The sequence below is a fragment of the Desmodus rotundus genome, chromosome 5, assembly GCF_022682495.2.
Source record: "Desmodus rotundus isolate HL8 chromosome 5, HLdesRot8A.1, whole genome shotgun sequence".
Taxonomy (NCBI): Eukaryota; Metazoa; Chordata; class Mammalia; order Chiroptera; family Phyllostomidae; genus Desmodus; species Desmodus rotundus.
Genome location: NC_071391.1, coordinates 76,551,142 through 76,574,013, shown reverse-complemented (window position 1 = coordinate 76,574,013; position 22,872 = coordinate 76,551,142). Strand labels below are relative to the sequence as shown.

The 22,872-nt window shown below is 37.6% G+C and overlaps 1 protein-coding gene across 5 annotated transcripts in view; it reads right to left on the bottom strand.

Annotated features, from left to right (window-relative positions):
- Positions 1 to 22,872, bottom strand: part of GRIA4 (glutamate ionotropic receptor AMPA type subunit 4) — a 383,403-nt gene that overhangs the window by 91,374 nt on the left and 269,157 nt on the right. For all 5 annotated transcript variants that reach the window (XM_024570807.4, XM_045204106.3, XM_024570806.4 and 2 more), the window contains 2 exons: positions 19,032 to 19,216; positions 979 to 1,032 (listed from right to left, as the gene is read on the bottom strand). In XM_024570807.4, coding sequence (XP_024426575.1) covers positions 979 to 1,032; positions 19,032 to 19,216 — 239 coding nt within the window. The remainder of the gene's footprint in view (positions 1 to 978; positions 1,033 to 19,031; positions 19,217 to 22,872) is intronic.

Below are 22,872 nucleotides of genomic sequence, written 5' to 3'. Positions count from 1 at the left end.
TTATTCAAGAAATACAATACAGTAAGACTTTATAGTCTATTGCTGCATTTCAATATCTCAACTCCATAGCGAAACCGAGCTCACTGGAGAAAAATTGCTGTCTCAAATTAAGATGGCCTGCTTGCCACATGGTTATAGTGGATAGATCTCAATCTTTTTGCAGCATTTCGTTCTTTTCCTTCTTCAAGGACAAGGTCCTGAACAAAGAAATATGTGCGGGAAAAAAGAAAAAAGAAGAAAACATTCTGACCATCTCTACCACACATCACTTTTGAGATCCTTGGGGCAGATGGTCCTCAAATAAAAACAAGGAGAATGGCCTTCCGCTTGGCTAGCTTACCCCCTACATGGCAGAGTTAACAGGAAACACCTAGTAAGTCTTGCCAAGAATTTAAGAGCACCTGCCTTAGGCCTTTAAGGATTTTATACTAATGCATATATCTAGTTCAATAACCAACTATGTTTAATGTATGAATAACCGACAATTTTAAATATTTGAATTACAATAAAAACATGAATAGCTGACATAATTTTAAATATTTGAATTACAATAAAAACTTTCTTAAATAGCTACTTCTATCTTGTTTTTCTTAACATTAGAGAACATGCAGCACCAGTTCTCAGCATTCTTGTAATGCCCCTTAAGTATCGGCAATCTTTATTCACAGAGTGGCACATTTATCATTTACACAGAGAAAAGGCCATTATTTAATTTGCCAAGTGATACCATAGTAAAACAAACATTGTAATTAGTTTTAAAGGTCATTTTGGCAGATATTAAGCTGATCTGTATTAAATATATTGAATTCTACATTACAAATATAGTGATCATTGGAATAAGAAGATTACCCTATTTCATAAAAAGCTCAGTAAGTAATGTAGTGTAATCATTGATTGGAACATTAGTTTAAGGCACAGTTGAAGTAATTTTGAATGCTTGAGAAATTCTTATAAAAATAGAAAATAAAGAGTTCTTACCAAGTTTGCAATGATATAATGGTAGCCTTTAACATGCTTTCCAACACTCACAATCTGTGAAGATATAAGGCAATAAGAGAAAACCAATTTAACTTTATTGTACTTTTAAAAAGTAGAATTTTAACTATTTCAGCATAATTCCTTGTAGACACTGATGAGAAAATATTGTTTTCCTTGTAAAAGTGATTTATCTTAAGGAAAATAAATTCATAAGCCACATTAAAAGTTAAGTGGTTAAAGTAAAAAAAAAACCCTCTAATTTTAAGCACACTGTAAATATAAATGACCAATTATTTCACTATACCTTCTTCAAAAAAACTACTATGCTGTAATCCCCCCCAAAGAATGACAATGTTACAAAAAAAATCAACAGTTTATATATATTACTATAGAAAATACAGATTAACATAAAAAGCTTAAATAATTTTGTTCTTAAAGATTTAGATTTATTTAATTTACTGATAATTTATAGAAACGCATGCTAGACTATTAGGTGTTTTTAACCGGTAAGAGTGATTTTCTATGAGTAAATTGGACTATTATTGTGAGCAGCAAGTGATATTTTTCTAAGGCCAATCTCTGTTTTTAGATACTTCTGATACCACAGAATACTTAGTTAATTTTCACCTGCTTATGGATATAGGAATATTTTATTATAATAAAGAAAATAAGGAGAAGACATCATCAAGGTACTTTTTTCTCTGCTAGGTTCACTTTTTCCCTTAAGGATGTTTTTTAGAAAGTTTAAAAAAATTGGAAATGCTGAAATTTTAAGAAAAAATGATAGGATTAAAAAAATACAACTTTAGCCCTGGCTGGTGTGGCTCAATGGATTGAGTGCCAACCTGTGAACCAAAGGGTCACCGGTTCAATTCCCGGTGTAGGGCACATGCCTGGGTTTCAGGCTAGGTCCCCGTAGGGCATGTGCAAGAGGCAACCACCCATTGATGTTTCCCTCTCTTTCCCCTTCCCTTCCCCACTCTAAAAATAAATAAATAAAATCTTTAAAAAATATGCAACTTTATTTCTGCACTAAAAATTAAAAGTCTTATTTTAACACTGAAATTTTATTTCAGTGAAAGGAAATCCAATGACAGTTAATAATGAGCAGCTTTGTAACCTTATTGGTATCCTCAAATGTAACAACACAAAGTAACATTTCATATACTTTCATCATCAAAGAAAAAAATTAAATTGTTTTTAGCATTTTAATATCCTCTAAAACAGTTCTTTGTAAACTAGTGACTTGTGTATGAAATACAGGAAAACTCTATTTAAACCCATAACCTATGAGTTGTGCTGGGAAACAGTTTCACACGTATGGCTCTCGGTGAGATGGAATCTCTGTTCATCTCATCTTTTCTTTTTGATCCCATCTAAGACCTCATTGTCTTTAAGTTTCTGTAGTTTCACTACAATGAGTTTGGATTTTTACTTTTAAGTTTTTGTTTATAATATTTAGGGTTTGTTGTGCTTCTTGACTATGAGGATTGTTCTTTAACAATTCTGGGAAATTCTTGACCAAAATCCCTTAAAATCCTTTCAAAGGTGTTTCTGTGTTTGCTTTTAACAGGTACTGCAATGTTGATATTACTGATGTAGAGCCATTTTTATGATAATGTATTCATTTCCAGATTCTCCAATCACAGTGTATATAAATCAAAAATACAATCTGTGACGACAAATTCTCATAGAAGATACATCCCGCACAGCACTAAACCCACACGGAGTCAGAAAGCAGTCAGTCGACTCCTTGTACAGGTGGCAGACTTTCTTCTGTTCTTTTATTGGATGTTGCCCATCAATAGTCTGGCTTAGTCTGAGATCTAAGGTATAAATGTATTGCCTTGACTGAGCCCACAGTTTCTGTTCCTGGGTGAGCATTAAATCCCCAGTCAGGCTGTCCGACGGACCACTTCCCTTGGTGCAGTCATCTTTACTCTTGGCCCCTGAAGGTTTTCTTTACTTTCTTGGAAGCTCAGCTATGTGTTTGTAATGTTTTACATAGCATTTTTATATGCTTTATTTTGTCAGATTTATCTTCTCCACTATTTATCTAAAACAAATTTTCCCATAACAATCTCACCATACAGATGATGACAAGCAATAAATAGATGGGAGTATAAAGAAAGTTCAGTGAAGAAATAGCTTAAGTAGTCATCATAATGGGTAAACCAGTGCTGAGTGGCTTGTCATGGACTGAGTAGCTTGAAGCCCTGTTATTCTGGGGTCATCTCAGGTACTGCTTGTTCAAAGACAGTTATCAAGGAACACGGTAGTTGATGCTCAGCTGGGAAACCGCATACCGTTATTCAGTTTACTAAAGGGATTTGTACTATTTGACCTCAGCAGGGGTTGCTGCCACTGGGCACTCCGTTATATTTCTCTTACTGACCCACCATAACTTTCTCTGTTGGGGCTATTTAAGCCCTTTTGCACTCTCTTTAAGGCTTCACCCTCATTCTGCCTCTTGTCTCTCAACACCCTCAGCTTGTGATTTGTGTGTGGCCTCAATCAATAACCTCTGCTTTCTTTTAAATTCACTTTAAAGTGTAAATGCTTGGAAATGTGTGAAATCAGTGGAAATTCTCACTGGGTAATTCTGTAAAGAAATCGCTGTCAGTTCTAGATTGCCTGGCAAAGAAAAATAATAAACTAAAGGTTATGTAATACGTTTTCAAGGGTTGAGGACTTATAGAAACCACAAAGAACCCAAAGTGACAAAAATCCTGGCAGCCAAGGCCTTACAGAGCTTGATATACATCAACATTCTGCAAACCCAGGGCCTCAGGGAGCAGTGATCTGCAGATTTATTTACCTTGCTGGTGATGCTAGAAAGAATACGGTTTTTGCTGAGCCAGGTCCTGTCTGGGAAAAAGGGAAGGTACTGCACGTCGTTGCAAAGGCCTCAGTGTGTACAGTGAGTGTGATAAACACTGACCTGAGGGGGGCCATAGTGTAAGGCAAGATCTTTGTCTTTCTGCCAAGTATCCACCAGGAGATTGAAGTTTCTTTGAGAAAAATCGAGTTTATACTCCATAGTAAAGTATTCTATACTAGAATATTATTTATTAAATTTTTGAAAAATGATTGTGTAAAATTGACATCATAGGTGTTGTTTTACATCTTCCATTATGTCAACCGAAGTAAAGACTGTCTTACGTAAAAAAAATCTGAGTGACTTGGATTTGAATGTAGAAAAAACCTTGTGTCTCAGTATCTCTGATGCTATTGTTTTATAAAGAGTGGAAAGAAACAGCTTGAGGTGAATGATATGAATACCAAATAGCACTACACTTACTCAAGTGTTTTGACTGAGTTGTCATGTGAAAACACTGCCTAGGATGAGGACTTGGCTGCAATAATTAACGACGGCTTTCCATAAAGACAGAAAAATGTAAAAGTAGCAAATTGGCATTTTCATGTTTTACCTTCTTAAAGGAACCAGGATGAAATTAAACAAAGAATAATGATCGAGAGTCTGGAGTAGAGTTTTAAGAGTGGGTTAGGAAGGACATACAAGTTGCACTGATGATACACTTTCAAGTGAGCCCGTGTTTACAAAAAAACAAGAAAAGTGATTAACTGATTCTTTTAGTTACTTTTTGTTGTTTGTTTTTTAGGAAATCAACAGTTGTTTATCAACAGCCATGGTGATGGTCAAATGATTCAATTCTGAAATCAGGCTTATGTGTCTCAATAAGGTAAATGCCAGGTGGCATCACTGCAAAAGTTTTATTAACAAATTATGGCATAATCAATTTTTATGAATGGGACTGGGACTGGGACTTTTAAATCTTTATTTATTTATTAAAATTAGAGAAAAATGAGTCCAGGACACTTTTTCATCTTGCCTCTACCTTTAAATAAAGGTAGTGCAATAAATGTCTCATGTATAAATTTAGGGTCAGGAGAGCCAAAGGTTATAAAGATAAGTAAGTCAGTGCTGCTGTTACAAAGATGTTTATTATGACTGCAATTCAAACAGAATAAAGGGAGTAGCGTGGATTTTAAGAAATAGTATTGTATGATTAGGAGAACAAGGTAGTTTTTTTTTTAAAATATATTTATTGATTATGCTATTACAGTTGTCCCATTTCTCCCCCACTCCACTCCATCCTGCCCACCCCCCTCCCTCCCACATTCCCCCCCCATAGTTCATGTCCATGGGTCATACTTATAAGTTCTTTGGCTTCTACATTTCCTACACTATTTTTACCCTCCCCCTGTCTATTTTCCACCTATCATCTATGCTACTTATTCTCTGTACCTTTACCCCCCTCTCCCCCTCCCACTCCCTTATTGACAACCCTCATGTTCTAGTTGTTTGCCTAGTTTTCTCTCATTTTTGTTTTATGTGTGGTCGTTAATAACTGTGAGTTTGCTGTCATTTTTACTGTTCCTATTTTTGATCTTCTTTTTCTTAGGTAACTCCCTTTAACATTTCATATAATAAGGGCTTGGTGATGATGAGCTTCTTTAACTTGACCTTATCTGAGAGGCACTTTATCTTCCCTTCCATTCTAAATGATAGCTTTGCTGGATACAGTAATCTTGGATGTAGGTCCTTGCGTTTCATCTTGGGTAATGTAATTATGATGTGCCTTGGTGTGTTCCTCCTTGGGTCCAGCTTCTTTGGGACTCTCTGAGCTTCCTGGACTTCCCGAAGTCTATTTCTTTTGCCAGATCGGGGAAGTTCTCCATTATTTGTTCAAATAAGTTTTCAATTTTTTGTTCTTCCTCTTCTCCTTCTGGCACCCCTATAATTCGCATGTTGGAACGTTTCAAGGTGTCCTGGAGGTTCCTAAGTAAGCCTCTCCTCATTTTTCCAAGTTCTTGTTTCTTCATTCTTTTCTGGTTGGATGTTTGTTTCTTCCTTCTGGTCCATACCATTGATTTGAGTCCCAGTTTCCTTCTCATCACTATTGGTTCCCTGTACATTCTCCTTTGTTTCTCTTAGCATAGGCTTCATTTTTTCATCTGTTTTTCGAACAGATTCAACCAAGTCTGTGAGCATATTGATAACCAGTGCTTTGAACTGTGCATCCTATAAGTTGGCTATCTCTTCGTCGCTTAGTTGTATTTTTTCTGGAGCTTTGAAATGTTCTGTCATTTGGGCCATTTTTTTTTTTTTTTTTTTTTGGTCTTGGGGCGTCTGTTACTTTAAGGGGCGGAGCCTTAGGTGTTCTCCCGGGCGGGGTAATGCTGGTCGCTGCGCTGTGACACTGTGCGTGGGCGAGGGGCCGAATGGGAGCAATGGCGCCTGCCTCACTCTCCTCTGGATTTCAATCCTTCACTCCGATACCCACAATCAAACTGGGCCACTCTGGTGCTGGTTCCCGAGTAAGTGGGCCCGTGCACACTCTAGGCCCCTGTGGGTCTCTCCAACGACCTCTCCTGTGAGGCTGGGAGTCTCTCCTGCTGCTGCCCCAACCGCCAGGGGCGCTTTCAATCAGAGGTTTGAGGCTTCACTTCCCCGAGCTGGAGCCCTGGGTTGCGCAGCAGTCTGCTTCGGGGCCCGCCGTTCGTCAGGTTTATCTGTGGGCGAATGTGGTGCCGCAGGGTGCTACCCGCCACTCTGCCTGCCCCACTCTCCGCCACTCTGAGTCCAGCCCTCTGGGTTTATCTGTGCAAATGTGGGCTCTCCACCCCGTGCCCGTCTCCACCCCTCCTACCAGTCTGGATGAATGTTTATTTTCTGTTTCCTTGGTGTTGGTCCCCCTTGCTGTTCGATTCTCTGTCCGTTCTGGTTGTGCGAGGAGGCGCAGTGTGTCTACCTACGCTGCCATCTTGGTTCCTCAACAAGGTAGTTTTTAAGAGAGAGTCTTTAGTCCTACTAAATATTGATTGGATGAATAAAGAAGTTAACGAGAATATAAATATCACAAACACTAGTATATTAAGATCAATTTGAGACTTGAAAATGAATAAAGCTCAGTCTTCAATCCACAATCAGGTTTTATGTCAGTTCTTTATGTATCAGCAATGGTTTTATGTATCACACAGGGGTCTTTTGAGATAAGAGCTGATATGTGTTACCTGAAACTGTTATGATGAAGCTGTGATTGTTATATTAAGCACTGTCTTTAAGCTGAAGATCTGCAGTGGCCTTCTTGAGTGTGAATGTGAATGATTTTGGTTTCCCTTTTAGATGGATTTTGCACGTTAGCTGGAAATATCTCTCCCAGTTACCACGTTCCTGAGAGTTCAGTGACATGGAGAAAACAATACAACATTTTGGTGGTGTTAGAGACACGATGCCTGGTACATGCTGGAGAATTATTGTAATGAGGGCAGCCACTCTCTCTAACCTTCGTATTCTATAGAAATGTCAACCCCCCAGATGTCCCCTGAATGCTGATTTTAAAGATGCTTCAACACATTTTAATATAGATAAACACCACAGTTTTAGTTTGTTTTATTCAGTTCTATATAAAATATATATATAAGGAAAGGGACTTTTGCAAACAAGCTGTGGACTTAAACTACAATCTTGTAAGATAACAGAAGGACCTTTAGTTAGAGCGTGGGATGAACACATGGGGAGAGGGAAACAAAGAGCCCAGACCAAACAGAACTAAGGCTGCCCAGTGTGAGAGGAGATTAAGAGAGAAGATAGGGAATGAGAGCTCTCATCAAATGTTTGAAGGGACAGAAGTACCATGTGCACACACAAGTGTGTGTACATATATTTTTATTCTTTTCAATACTTGGAGATGTTAGAAATTATAAAGGTTTCTAATTAGGACAAACTGTTATTTAGGAGAAAGGGAGGGGAAGAGAGTTGCCCATAAAGGGAATGGCTACCTCTCAAAGTGATGATCTCTCTCACTGGAAGGATGCAGCAAAAGTTGACTTATGACCAATAAAAGATGTTGCAGTAGAGTTCTTTGGACTCTAGAATCGTATACAGACTTAAAAGTTCTGTATCTGTATGTCAGTCGCTGTAATAGACACTGCTGGTGCCCCACCGTGCTTCTCCTCTTACCATGTTAGTGCACACTGACTTATGACTGCTAACGGGCAGCGCCTGTGTTTCCGTGACGCAGGGTCTTCTCTGGTCTCTAGAGCATGCTTTGCCCTTAGGGGTGGGGTGGGGGGGGATCAGGTCAGAAGAGTCGGGAGGTTAATGTCCTCTTCCCCAGCAGCACTCCTGCAATGGTGACAGGAACCGGTGCACACCTAGTCTAAACCCCTTGCCCCACAGGCGAGACGATTCTGACATGGACGTTCTATACTAGCTCTAGTAATTAGTCTATACTAATTTCAAATGAGATTAAGCCCCTTTCACACACACAGTAATTTATCTAGTAATTTGCTAATAAGTGCTGCACCTTTTATTGACTGCGTTTGCCCACTCGGCTTCAAGGGTGCTCTTCACCTAGCAAACTGAGTACATACCAATTCTTGCCTTAAGGTCTGCTTCTGGGGGGAGCCAAACTAAGGTAGCCTCCAGTTTAAAAATAATTACCAATGTGGTAGTGTAATCTATAATGTAAAAACACTTCTGTTGACTGACTGTCCCAAGCTTTCCATCTCTGTAGTGTAACCCATCTTTGTTATATTCTGAGTCCCTAATCTCTATGTATAATCAGGGTCTCGACTTGTACCAAATACTCTTATTTGGATATGTAAATTTGGCTTGGAGTGTTTATTCTCTTACATACTGAAATAGGAATGAATCAGTATCTTTATCTAATAAACTATTTATATTCCTGAAACATGATTTTCCCCTTCACATTGTCTTATAATCTTTAAGGGTACCCATGTATGGCACTGGTTTGCTATTTCTTTCTTCAACTTTATTCTAAATGATGAAAAATTCTTTCAGCTTTATCCTTTCAGATCAAAGAATGTAGATAACTTTATATATACCTCCCCCCCACAGAGAGCAATATGATTTGAATAGGGTAGTAGAACCATAAGTGAAAAGCAAGTGTTGAAATTCTGGTGTTTAATTTCTGCTCTGCCTCTCCACCCCATCAGGGGAACTGCCAACAGCTACAGAAAAACCCATGGTAGGACACACCTGTATGTCCTTATCTCTGACAGTTATGGTGGTTCAAAAATTCTACATCCACACATCCTGAATAGTAGTATAATTTTCATTATGTTAACTCTGAATATCTCTTAGCAGAGATCCATTTTGAGTTAATAGCATTCTAATTTAGTGATTTAAAATATTTGCAAAGAGGCACAAAAGATTCTATGGAATTTGTAATTATTAATTTGAAACTCACATAACAGCTTGAAAGAACCAGAGAACAGCATGTTCTTCTTTAATTAAAGAGACATTTTGTAAGAAGCAATATAAAAATCATTCTAATGAGATATAGGTGGAGAGGTTAATCCTGTGCTCTCATTAACAAATGCATTAAATAAATACAAGCAGTAAGTGATGAAGCTGGGACTTCACCCCAGGTCTTTTGACTACACTTCTCATCATTTTTTATTGCACCCTGTTGCCTTTATTAGGCCATAGCAATTCAATAGTAATCCATCTTTCATAATAGCAAAATGCATAATACAGATACTCGTGAGAGTGACATTCTTTCTGACATTAGATTTTTGATGATGCCAAACTTGTGTATGAGAATAACTAGATTTCTCATACTGAAACAAAGACACAGTTCTTTTTTTTTCAAATAATCTTGGGTCTGAACATATTTTTTATTGCTGTAAAAACATATATGCAAGGTATTGCTAATTCCATTTTGCACTAGACTTGGTCAAGAAGACACAGATGAAGAATTACCAGGTAAAATGTACCACATCCAAGTCTAGGTTTCCCATTTTTTTATATACCCATAATAAAGCTAATTATCAGATAGGCTTAAACAATTCAGATTCAGTTTTGTACAGCTTGTACTTTACCAGATGTACATTTAAAATGACAGTTCAAGTATATATCCTATATTTAATGCCAATTCAACTCAACAGAATAGGTAATTGTGTTTATGAGACAAGCTCAAACTGATAATTAAAGGTTAAACTATGTACAATATAGTCAAATACATTCTAACTATACTAGTGTTAAAAACATTTTGTGATGTTCTCTTTGAAGACAGGAACTCCATAAGTGGTAGACAAACCACACTCACTTCCTTTCCCTACACAGGTGGCTTCTCCCCCAGAGCCCTGCTCCGAACATGCCTTGAATGTCTTTTCCCAGGTTTTCTTACTAGGGAATTCTAACTCATTTTTCAATGATCTACTTTCATCTTTATTTCACCTTTCCACATTGCGCTGTATTACTTGCTTGTGTTCCTCTGCTTTCCTTTGCATTTGAAATTTCTTCAAGGGATGCACTGAGATTGATTTAATTTTATATACAATGTCCATTAGATTTGAAAAAATATTTGTTGAATAAATGAGCAAATGGATGAGTGTCAAATACATTTATAAGGAAGGAAAATAAATGGTGGGGTGGGCAGAGACAAGACAATTTGTTCCTCTTGTGTTACTTGCAAGATGCTACATATTATATTATATTAGAATACTTTACTTGATATTATAACAATCAGAAAAATGAACAAAAATTAAGTATAAAAATAAAATTCAAATATATGTGGTCTGTTCAGAAAGTATCCAGCCATGTAATATGAAAAATAGAGATATTTACTGAAGAAGATACAAGATACAAGAAACATTGTACATATTACAATGATGCCTCGGTGTCCTTCAAAGTAGGTACCTGGGACCTCACACAGTTCTCCCAGTGTCTCTTGTACTATTCAAAACACTGCAAAATCCTTTGTTAGAATCACCATCAGCTGTTCCATCGTATTTTCCTGAATGTCATCAAAGGTCAGAAATCTCTTCCTTTCCAGAGGTGATTTTAGTTTTGGGAAAAACCAGAAGCCACAGGGCACCAAATCTGAGCTGTAGTGGGGCTGAATCACCTGGGTGATTTGATGTTTCACCAAAAACATCTGCACAAGACACGATGCATTAGTGGGCATGTTGTCTTGATGAAGCTGCCAATCACCAGTTGCCCATAGCTTCAGAATTCTGAATCATCCAAATAGTTCCCATGGAAGAATGTTCAAGATTAATGCAAAATTTGATGCAGATTCATTGCTCTACTCACTCAGTCTTTTTGAATGTGATGGCCACACAGTACGCAAGCTCAGTGGTGTCTAGCACCCCACAGACTATTACAGGGAAGTCATCATTGTTCATGCATGTGCTTTCCAGTCCACTCTCCTTGGCTGCCAGGCTACATCAATGTCACACAAACTGTATTTGTTATATTAACAATGGCTGAACTTTTTCCGGACAGACCTCATACATGTATATTTATATGTTCCAATATATGTTCTGTGGCTTTAAAGGGAGGACATAGGGCAAGTACAGAGACAATTTAAGCCTGGACTTTGGAAGAAGAAACAATCATGTGTTATATATGATCCTTAAAAAAGGGAAAGTAAATTTCTTATGTACAGTCTTGATCATTCTTCCATTTGTCAGTGATTATGTAAAACTTACTTACTTTGGTAAAAATGACATTGCTTTAATTTCCTTCTACAATCTGATCTCAAACTTGATACCAGTTATATGAGTTCAGAGAAAATGCAGACAATTGGCAGGAAGTCTCAAACAATTATGGGTTAACCTGAAGGAGAGGATTAGGAGTGAATTTGTTCCATTATCTTTCTAAAAGGATGTATCACTTCATTTACTAACAGGTAGTACACTCGATTACTAAGCTGTTTAATATTAATACTCTAGAATTTATAAAGTATAGTTGTATTTGTAATGTTTACAAGACTCAGAAACGTGTCCTCAAAGGTATTGTCAAATGGTTTTCTTCCTTCTTGTTAGTCTCACTGCCTTTTGTTCATTTAAGAAGTAGCTACAAAATCGTAGTGAAATAAATTATGAAATTATACTCTTTTTTCTACTTAAAGAGGACTATTACTTACCTATTCCTAAACCATAGTAGAGAAGTCTATGCAGCTGACTTTTACTTAAGGCAAGAAAAACTAATTTTTTTATATATCTAAAATTATCAAGCAGATTTTCCTTTATCTTTTTAAATTAAGAAGCTGAATTTTTGAATGTTCAAGTCAACAATAATAATGACAACTATTCTAATACGGTTCTCGCAGTATCAACTAAAACAAATGTTATTCTGACAACCATATTCTTTTCTTCAAAAAATCTTATATATTTTGTCTTCTTTACTTTTCTTTTTATTTTAGTGTGTTTACATCATAAGAATGAAGAATAGCTGCAGCCATGGAAACAGTTGCTAAGAAATAATTAGAGAAGCCTTTATAACTCCCACCAATTCCTTTGCCTGGCTGAGATCTGTAAAGGTATTTCTGTTTTCTGTGAAAACAACAAACTCAGCACATCATAATGGGACTTGCACATTCAAATCAACTCAGCTAAAAAAGAAAAAGTAAGATTAAAGAAGTAAAATTCGCCTTTTAAAACATAATCTCACGTCTTTCAAGTTTTTTCTTACTCTGTTGCAGCTCCGGATCGAGCCACACTTGGTATGCAAAAGTAGCTTTATAATGACGTAAAAGCAGCCAGCTCTGCCAGTACTGCAGTGCGGAAAATTGTTGATATGATTTCTTTGCTGTAGTAATTTATTTGAGTGCCCGGTTTGTTCCCATTGTATCTCATTCGCTGTTACTTTAATATATGGAAGTGAAATCTCCTGTGCTTTTTTTCAGCCTATACAACAAACTCTGGAAGCCTACATTCCTGATCTCAGATGACTGAGGGCTTACCCTCCACAACTTCCAGTGCTACTGGGTGCTCTTCCCTGAAACACATAGAAGAGATATTTCTCCTGCCTGTGTCTTCACGTGAAGCTCATTCAGACTTTCATTTATTCAGCAATTATTTTGATCTCTTTTCATATCCCTAGGAATAAATTGGTAAATGACAAACTTTGACCCTGCTTTCTGGAGAGGTTCAACAGCAAAGGCAGATCGCTAAATTAATGCAATACAAGCATTAATCCTTGTTCCTGCTACCTCTGGTCTTTATAGCTTCACCTTTGCCCTGTACCCAATTTTTATCCCATGGAACTGGTCTCTTCCTTCCGAGCTTTTTCAGACCCCCTTGCCTTTGCAGTTTCTGTCTGGAATACTTTCACCCCTTTCCATTCCTGGGAGAATACAGTACATTTTACATTTAAATGTCTTTTCTCCCCCCAGGAAGCATTCTGGTTATATTTAGTCACCACACCTTTTGGGTTCGTGATACGTTTGGCAATAATTCTGTTTCTGAACACATGCAGTTGTAATTATTTATGTTTGTGAGTTCCCAGTGCAGGGTCCGTGTTTTGCTCCTCTTGGTACAGCCTTGCAGTACCTGGGATGATGTCTGGCACACAGATGTTGAGTGAATAAATAAGGAGTCAGTGCAGACTTGTCCCGAATTGTCCTTTCTCCTGCTGGTAGCTCCTTCCTACTATCATGATATATGCTGCTTAATCTTCCTCTAGATGATGCAGATCATTGAAGCTATCATCTCTCTATAATGACTGCTCATAACTGGCTTCCTCTTCTCTTGCTGCTTCTTTTTGTCTCTTCTGTATCTTGTCTCCTACTTTTTAGAGGGTTTATTTTTTTATGTTTCAGTGTGAAAAAAAATGAACTTATGGCCATTAGCTATTAACTATAATTCTCCTTTCCTTCTAGATGATGAATGGCTCAACCAAATATGGCTCACAGAGGCAGGCTTTTTAGGCCTTTGGTTCTTTTTGAGGTTTTATTCAGTGTCCGATATGTTTTGGGAAACATATGTGGACCAGGTAGAGCTCTAGATTTAGTACAATTCCTTACGTTACAGAATTCTGAAAATTTATAAATGCAGGCTGTAGGTAAACAGGCTTTATCTGCTAATCAGCACTACCACACATTTGGCAATTTGCCAAAAGCCCTGTCTGAGGCCTGACGTGGCACTTCCGTGGCGCCAGACAGGGAGGCCGCCTTGGACTAGGCACAAGTTAACTAGGGCCCTGTCCCTGTTTCACCGCCCATGTGCAAATGGCAACTTTTCTGTTTGTGGGGAATTTTCCACTTTCTAGTTGTGCCCCCAGGAAGGATTACTGGCTTCCTTGTGTGATGCAATAAAGCTCTAAAAGGTCAATCATGACTTTTAAGCTTTTCTGATTAATTTGCAAATGGTAAGGGAAGGTCACTGGGTTTGCTAATTATCTGAGATTCATTGTGTCTGATGGAACACTGAATTTCTCTTTCATGTGGCAAAAGTGGGGATGCTGGCAAAGGGGGCACCATGAAATTCGAGGTATGTGCTAGAGACAGTTCGAGATCACCATGAGCCAATTCTAGGGCCATTTCTCTCCATTACTTTGATAAATGACTATTTTGTGCCATGAGGTCACTTCTTGACATCTCTCCTGATAACGACTTGTTTTTCTTGGTTGGATTCCTTCAGTACGTCTATGGTACATCCCAAGGCCAATATAGTTCCAGTTGTCTATCTAACGCCTTCGATATCGTCACCTCTTCAATAAGAACTGGCACTCAGAGCAAAGTCCTTGAGGCAATGAGAGTCTTGATCACTTTTTATGTACTATTTTTTTAAAGGAGAGAATATATTTTAGCAGGATTTGAGCAAATACTTTTTGTTTAAACCACGGTTAACTAGGTAAGAGTCACTAAGTAGAACAGAAAATGTATCTCCCTTGCTCATCACTTTATCTTCAGCAGAGCACGGGGCCTGACCCGAAGTGGGCACTCGATAAATATTTGTAGAATGAGTGGATACACAGAAAAGGCCACTTGACTGAAGTTTAACCTGTATGCTTCTTTTCAGCGTATCCCCCATGTGTAAAATTGTATATTGCTTCAGGATCAAACACAATTATCAGAAAGTCTTCATTGCAAATAGCATTATTGACTTTTAGAGTGAGCAAGGCTTTTCTGGGTCATCTCAGCCCAGTGCTCCCCATTTACAGTAAGGAAGGAGAAGAATCATGTGTTAACGGATTCACTCACTTTCGAAAAATAAACAATTAGGATTTCTTACCCACCCCCGAAAAAGTAAAAACCTATATCTTTTCTGGAAAAATTATAATTTTGAGGCAATAAGTGAATTGACCAAAGAATGCAATAGAAGAACACAAGCCCTCCCACTGCCCATCGTGATGCCTGCAAATTTCAGAGGATGGGCTGAGTGTCCGTGGGAGCTAGCTTTCCCTGGCAGCAAGGCCACAGAAACCCGGCTGTGTTCGTGGTGGAGTAAACTTGTGAGCAGCTGTTAACTTCAAGTGCTACTTTGCTCAAATGATTTTTGATGCTAGAGAGATGAATATCAAGGTTTTGTTTGATACTGGGTTAAAAATGTGAATCGAAGTCTGGCACTTCAGTGTTCAATTGATAAGGTATCAGATGGAGTCCCCAGAGACTTTTCTCTAGTAATGAAGTTCCAGACCTAAAATTAATAGATATATGTGAAGATAATGTTTGACAGTCTCTTACTATAAGCCACTTATTTTGATATGAAAACAATTGATTTGCTCCTAGTTATATGAAGCTATTATGAGCTATTCTATAAAATAACTGATGTATTTTTATAGCAAGAAAACAAGGTAAGATGAATGATGCCATTGTCCAAAAAGATTATATTAATTTTAGTAAAAATTAAGATGCTTTCTTTCAATATTTGATCAACAATTCAAAAAATAATAAAAAATATTTTTAGTTGTAAGTTACTTTTCAAAGTTTTTTTTCCTTGATGATGAGTAGACCAAAATATCTATTAGATTTAGAGAGCCAAAAATAAAATTGGTTTTAATGGAGCCTGATTCAAACAAAATGACAAAAATCTAAAGTTGCAGTTTTGTTATTTTCTATTGCTTTAGGTTTTGATTTAATCTGTATTGTACTTTTTGCATTACCATTTAGTCCCCTTAAATATCTCAGTGAGAGATATTTGCATAAATTCCTCCATTTTTCCCAATATACCTTAAACTACAATTTCGAATACCTGTTTTGAGGCTCGTTTTTTGGAATGTTTGAATGAGGATGCGGCTAATTGCTATTTTAAATAGCAGCACATTTATAAGCCTTTGCAACAGTGTGGATGGACCTGGAGAACATTATGCTCAGTGAAATAAGCCAGTAAGAGAAAGTCATACTGTATGACTTCACCTGTATGTGGAATCTAATGAACAAACTGAACTAACAAGGAAAATGGGGACAGACTCATAGATAGAGAGCAGGACGCCAGCTACTGGGAGGTGGAAGTTAGGGGGAGGAGGGATTGAGCAAACAGGAAAAACAGGAAAAGGGACTCATGGACATGGACAACAGTGTGGTGATTGCTGGGGAGCAGGTAATGGAAAAAATAAAATAAAGATTAAATTTTAAAAAGAACTGATTAGTTCATTGAATAAAAATAATTTGGAAAACATATGCTGAAGATGAGTGTTTCTTTAACTGCAGTTGTCCACTATTAATTTTGAGAGAGAATTGTGTAAGCTAGTTACATTATAATGTTGAAAATTGATACAAATTGAAACATCAAAAAAGGATTTATTAACAGCATGCTACGATAATATGAAGGACGCCCATCCTTCTGGAAATCTGCCCTAATCTTTATTGTGTTAATTTCACCAGCTCCTGAGAGAGGGATATATTTTTCTGATAGAGATTCCTTAGTGTTTTGCTTTTTAAAAAATGCTTTGATTGGTTGTTTACAACTGTTTTCTATTGTTATCCCCATTTATTTAAGATGTTGAATCGCAGAGGTAATGAAATGTATTCACAGATTCCTGACAAAATATGGATTAGCTCTTGCATTTAGATGAGTCAAGGGTAAAACTAGAAGCAATAAAAGTGATTTTGCTTAGAAGTACAATGAATTAAAATATAGAAAGTAAAAAAAATCATTGCAGAATCAGAAATAAGCCTTTCCTACAGAGAAATTTTATGGGACAATTAAGAGTACATTATAGTCTCACAATACAGTAGACTTTGTTATAATTTATGAGATTTATACCTGAGAGGTATTTTAAAGGGACAAGAGCCTATTACTAGTCTCATTATTTCTATGCAGTCATGATGGAAACCTTTTAGATTCAGCAGGAATAATAAACATAGAATTAGAAATAGAAAAGGTAGACAGTCAAGTTTTCTAAGCTTTGGGGGTGTAACGTACAGCATGGTGACTATAGTTGACAATATCGTATTATATACTTGAAAGTTACTAAGAAAATAGACCTTAAATGACCTCATCCACCCAAAGAAACGATAATTATGTGAAGTGGTGAACGTATTAACCAATTTCACTGTGGTGATCACTTCACCATTTATTAGGGAATCACATCGTCATGTCGTACACCTTGAACTTACCCGATGTTATCCTAATTCATATCTTAATAAGGCTGGCAAAAATAATTTCTTTGAAGTGACAGAGAAATTGAGATGTACAGTTCCCTTAGCAAGAGTTTATTTAAGGCTTATTCAGAGAGTTAATCCGAATCTCTCGGGTGTGTCGACTTTCTTAGAAAACAGAGAAGCCTCCGGAATGGGTCAGTGTGCTTTGGGCACTCAATTGCTTCCTTCCGACAGGATCTTTGAAGCACAGGTGCTAAGTGGAGGGTCTTTCTGAGCCTTACTCAAGATCTGACAGGAACTTGGCAATCCAGGCAGTTCTTAGAATTGACTGCTCTCTGGGATTCATGAGGAATTATTTACAAAGCTTCAGTTGTCCAGGTCCAACAACCCAAACTCTCGACACAGGCAGGAGTGGGAGAGAGGCAGAGTGAGCGTTTGAGCTGAAGTGGCGGTCCGGTAGTGAGAGAGTTTTCCCCTGGGTTCCGTAAATACACATTTAAATTGCAACCTGAATAATTGGGGACTCTCTCAGGAATAAACCTGAGTAATGTACATGGTTATAATTAATATTTTCCAATATAATATAAACGTATTTCTTCAGTCAAGTGGGCTTTTTCCCCACTGTAAAGGCTGACAGAAGGTGAACACACTGACATTCCTTCTTACAGCATGCTCTGGCCTCGCTAGCCCTCTGAGAGAGATACCACATTCCTTTGTACTTTTAACGTTTACAAAATCTAATGTAGCTGAGGAAGGAAACTTAAGGTCTCTGGTCTAGTGCCCTTCTGTAATCAGGAGGATCTGAAACACATGCTGGTTTTGAATAGTTGCATATTTAAGTTATTTTTATAAATAAACCTGCTAATCGGTAAACTTACTACTGCAGATCAAAGTATATAATTATGTAGATAACGTATATGAAGCAAACTAACAAAAAAACAAACAACAAAACCCATCATGTTATGGTATTGATTGTCTAGCCAACCTAACATACTATAGATAAAATGGACAAACATTTTTGAAACCACTAGATGGCGATCATTCACCATCTAGTGACTTTGGCCACAAACTGGCTTTCAAAGCTGTATCGGGATACACAGGTTACAGGGAAGGCAAACGCTATCCATTATTTGATATTTTCCATCGTTTAACACAATGACAGAACTCTATTTTTTAATTTCCTACCAAGAAAATGAATAAATATATGTTGAAAGCTTTATTCAAGTATCTTCTTTTGTGTGGAGAGTTGAAACCCCCCTTTCCTGTGGTGGTAAGGAATTTACATACGGCATCTAGAAGAAAACCTGCTATGCACAGCATGCCACTTAGTTCTATTTTATCTCATTGCTTTACTAATTCATGTTGTTGTTTTCATGTAGCCATTCCTCTAAAGGTTAGGGAAATCACACAGTCACTAATATTACAGTTTTCAAATATTTTAGAAGGCACTAATCTTCAGAATTAGTGTTTGTGGGGACTGGAGGCCAAGAGGTCTTGAGCCTCACAAATGTTCTTTGTGGCGTAGATCTTAAAATGCCTGAGAACTTGTGGTCTTCCCCGCACTGAGACTGAAGAACGCAAATGGCCTCGGTGACAGAAGACTACAAATTAGTGTGGAGACAAACCATAGAATGAAAACTCCCTAACTGCACACTTCAAACTAAATGGTTGGAAGAAGATGCCGATAGGGTCCAGGTTAATAATAATATAAAATCCAGGACTTACCTGTTCTAATATGTTTTGAAGCCTCTCTATCTCACAGTCTATTACAAATTTCTTCTCTTGTCTTCTATCAAGTTCTTCTAGAAGTTGTCTATAGCTGACATCATTAAAATTTTCCACACATATAGCGCTGACATGCCAACCATTCTGTCCTGCTTTCTCCATGATGGCTTGAAGTATTGAATATCCTAGTGGGTAAAAAAATTCAGATGGGTTACTAAAAACATCCTTTTACTTCCCTTTAATAATGTATGCAGACACTGACTCTATCGCATCATTTTTATGTTTCAAAATATACAATAGATGTTTAGAAATTTAAAAATTAGAGTGGTTATTTGCAAATCATTGGTTTTGGTTTTGCTTATTCAGGGCAACAACATCTTTTAAAATATTGATTAAATGAAGTAGCAACATCCTATTTTGAATGAGCTTTCAAAATCTCTCTCTCCTGAAGAATATTACATTGCTTCAGACACATTTTTGATACTATAACCCAAAAACCAAATACAATACCACCAGGGGTCAATAACAGTTTTCTAAGTGTTTTTTTGGAATTTTACATACTAGATAGAATTAATTTTGAACATATGCTTTCACTCTTCCTTTGGGCGAGGTAGAAAGAGCACTTTTTAGTTCAACTGCGGAATATAAGATTAAAAGGAAGGGTGTTACCATAGGTAGAGCACCAGGGAGTCTCCCCCACTGGCCAGGATGGTACAGGGGTAGGTTCTTATACTGAGTGTACCAAGAGCTAGGAAGATGGATGGACAGGGCCCCAGGGTGCTGACAGCTAGGAATATGATTGGAGAGAGAACCAAGCCCTCCCCTTCCTATCCTTATAAGAACTGAGCTTGAGCAGGAAGGGGGATGCTCTTTGAAACAGGAGTCCACCATTCTCCCAGGTCACTGCACTTCCCTGTTGCAGCAGCACGTGTCTTGCGAATTTAATTTCCTTGCTGCAGGCAGCTGAACCTGTGTTTTCAGTTACAACAGTGCGACAGTATTTAGAGAGGACCCACCACTGTAAATGGGGAAGGCATTACTTAACTCTTCCTCCTCTTATGGCATGAGGATAATGTTGAATGGGGATAAACTGAATGACACATTAGGTGGGCACTGGGTACTCACACCCAATCTAGTAGAGGAAATAGACATTAAAATGCACAGCTGTACATCAGTTTAAAAAGCACAATGATATCTATACACAAGGTAAAGTGTTGACCCAAGGGAAAGTTTGGTTAACTCTGCCCGGATGAGACAAGGAAATATACCATGGAGGAGAAACAACTTGAATTGGGTCTTGAAGGCTGAGAAGGCACATCCAAGAACGCTGAGGAAGGAGGGGTGCTTGTTAGCTGGAGACTGGCTTCCAGAGAGGATTAGACAGTCTCTACCTTGTACTTGGTCCACATCTCTCTGAATGTGGAAGGGAAGTCACAGGTCTTAGGGTCTGGGTTAAGGACAAAGGGGCAAACTTGTGAGTCCAGCACTTAGAGTACTTCTTCACGCCAACATTGTCTTGCCCTCTTACTTTTTCCAGCTTTCAGTTTTAAAATGAAATGTGAAAGAAAATGAAAAGATTATTTGAATCTAAGAAGAGCCCTTGAACAAGGACTGGTTAAGATCAGAGCCTGTTAACCAGCTCTCCCCACCTCCCTCCACTGTGGCTTGGCATACAAAATATGCTAGCCTTTTTAAAGGTCTAACTCTTCTTTGAGATCATTCTGTGGCAGCTGCCTACAGTTTCTCCCTGCTTTGGTCTCTGGAGTTAAGAGTGGAGGGATGGGTGGATTAAAAGTGAACACTACCTGGCTGGTGTGGCTCAGTGGATTGAGTGCCGGCCTGCGAACCAAAGAGTCACTGCTTTGATTCCCAGTCAGGGCACATGCTTGGGTTGTGGGCCAGGTCCCCAGGAGGGGTTGTGCAAGAGGCAGCTATACGTTGATGTTTCTCTCCCTGTCTTTCTACCTCCCTCCCCCTCTCTCTAAAAAAATAAATAAATAATCTTTAAAAACAAGTGAAGACTGAAAATGACTATACAACATATGTAAGATAAGGACACACTTGTCAGTTTTCATTGGTGTGTGTCTCAGATTCAAAGCTTCTGATTTTTAGATTTGTTTTTTACAAGTCAGAGTTTCAAACATTACCAGTGTTCTGTTAATATCAACAGATGGATATGATGGTGAGATCATATTTGAAATATAAATTGCCTGATATCCTGCCAAATGAAATATTGTGGCACTCAGGATTCATTTTTATCTAAATGAAAAAATAATTCCCCAAAGAGAAATAAAGAGGGCATGTTAATTACTATATAATAATTTTGGTGTATCTATTGCTCCACTTTCCTTTTGTCGTGTATGTCTGTAATTATCTTCTCAAATCTTGCTTGGTTTACCCCCTCCTCCCCACCTCAAACCGGCACGCTTTCCCTTGTTCCCTATTTGCTGCCTGTGCAGGACGATGCTGAGTCCTATCTTACTATGCGTGCTCCTGCCTCATTTATTCTGTTACTGGGACTTGCTCTCTGGTAGCAAGTGAGGCAATGTTCCTTTTATTCATTTTGACACCTATGAACATGCTTTTTTAAAATACCGATTGACATTTTTCTATTCTTTTCTCCTTTGACTTATTCTCATACCAAAAAGATTGTTTGTTTGATTTTTTTTTTTTTTGGCATGTTGTAAAAATGGTAAACATTGGCCACACATCAAAGTAGCTTCCTGCTCTCTGGGAGCATTCCCAGCTTGGCCCAGTCCTTTAGTTAGTGCTTCCCCACCGCCCGACCCAGCCCCATCGTGTGGTTTATAGGCTTCCTGTGAGTATTAGGCATCCAGGTTGTCATTTGCCTGCCTACAGAACTTTTATTCTAATAAAATTACAAATTTCACATTTTGTTATCTGATATTTCAGATTTACAAATAACATTGTAACTGATATAAGACAAAACCCTAAGATACAATCGTTGTTACACAGAAAAGAAAGCTGGTTGCCTAAAAAGAACCATTAATCATAATCAGAAGTAGATGGCATGTTTTCAATGCAGTGCAAAGGACACACAATTGCAGTATCAGAACTTGGCTGAGAACTTGAATTCTTTAGTAAATTGTGTTTGATTTTAATATGCTTTCTTTTCCATTGCTACTCAGATCTGTGCGCCTTACTTATTTACTAAGATAGTTGGAAATACTTCGTAAATCACAGAAAATACTGCTGTTGAATCCATGATTATGTAACTTAACTGTTATATAAACTGGAAAATCTCAAGTCAGGTTGTACTAATTTTACATCAGGCTATGATTTGTATCTCCTAGTTATTAGACAATATGTAATGCAATATTGTTGGCCGGAAAAATAGATACTGTAGTTTTAGGTGAATATTACAAGACTAATGGGAAATACTATAAAGGATCTTTTAAGTCTTCTTTAAAAATGCTATCTAACATTTTATACAACCTAATTTATTGAAAACCTTCTATATCCAAGATTCTTTAAAGTATGACAAGACATGATTTTGATTCCACAAGGAATTAGCTGTCTAGCAAAACTGATACTTAGGTAGCCAACTATTACGCAGGTTATTTGGTATTGTATAAATAACTTCAAAAGAACCAAACTGATTTTATTCGAAGAGTAATGAGGGCATAGTGTATACAAGATCCCATTATGGGATTACAATCAGGAGTTAAAGACTTTTTCATAGTTACTAAATAACACTGTCAATTCCACACACAAATATTTTTAAAATGTTATTCTGTCATGCAATCATATCATCAATTATGTTCAATAGAATCATAGTGATACAAGCAGTCTGGAGCCACTGCGCCCTCACACGTCAGCA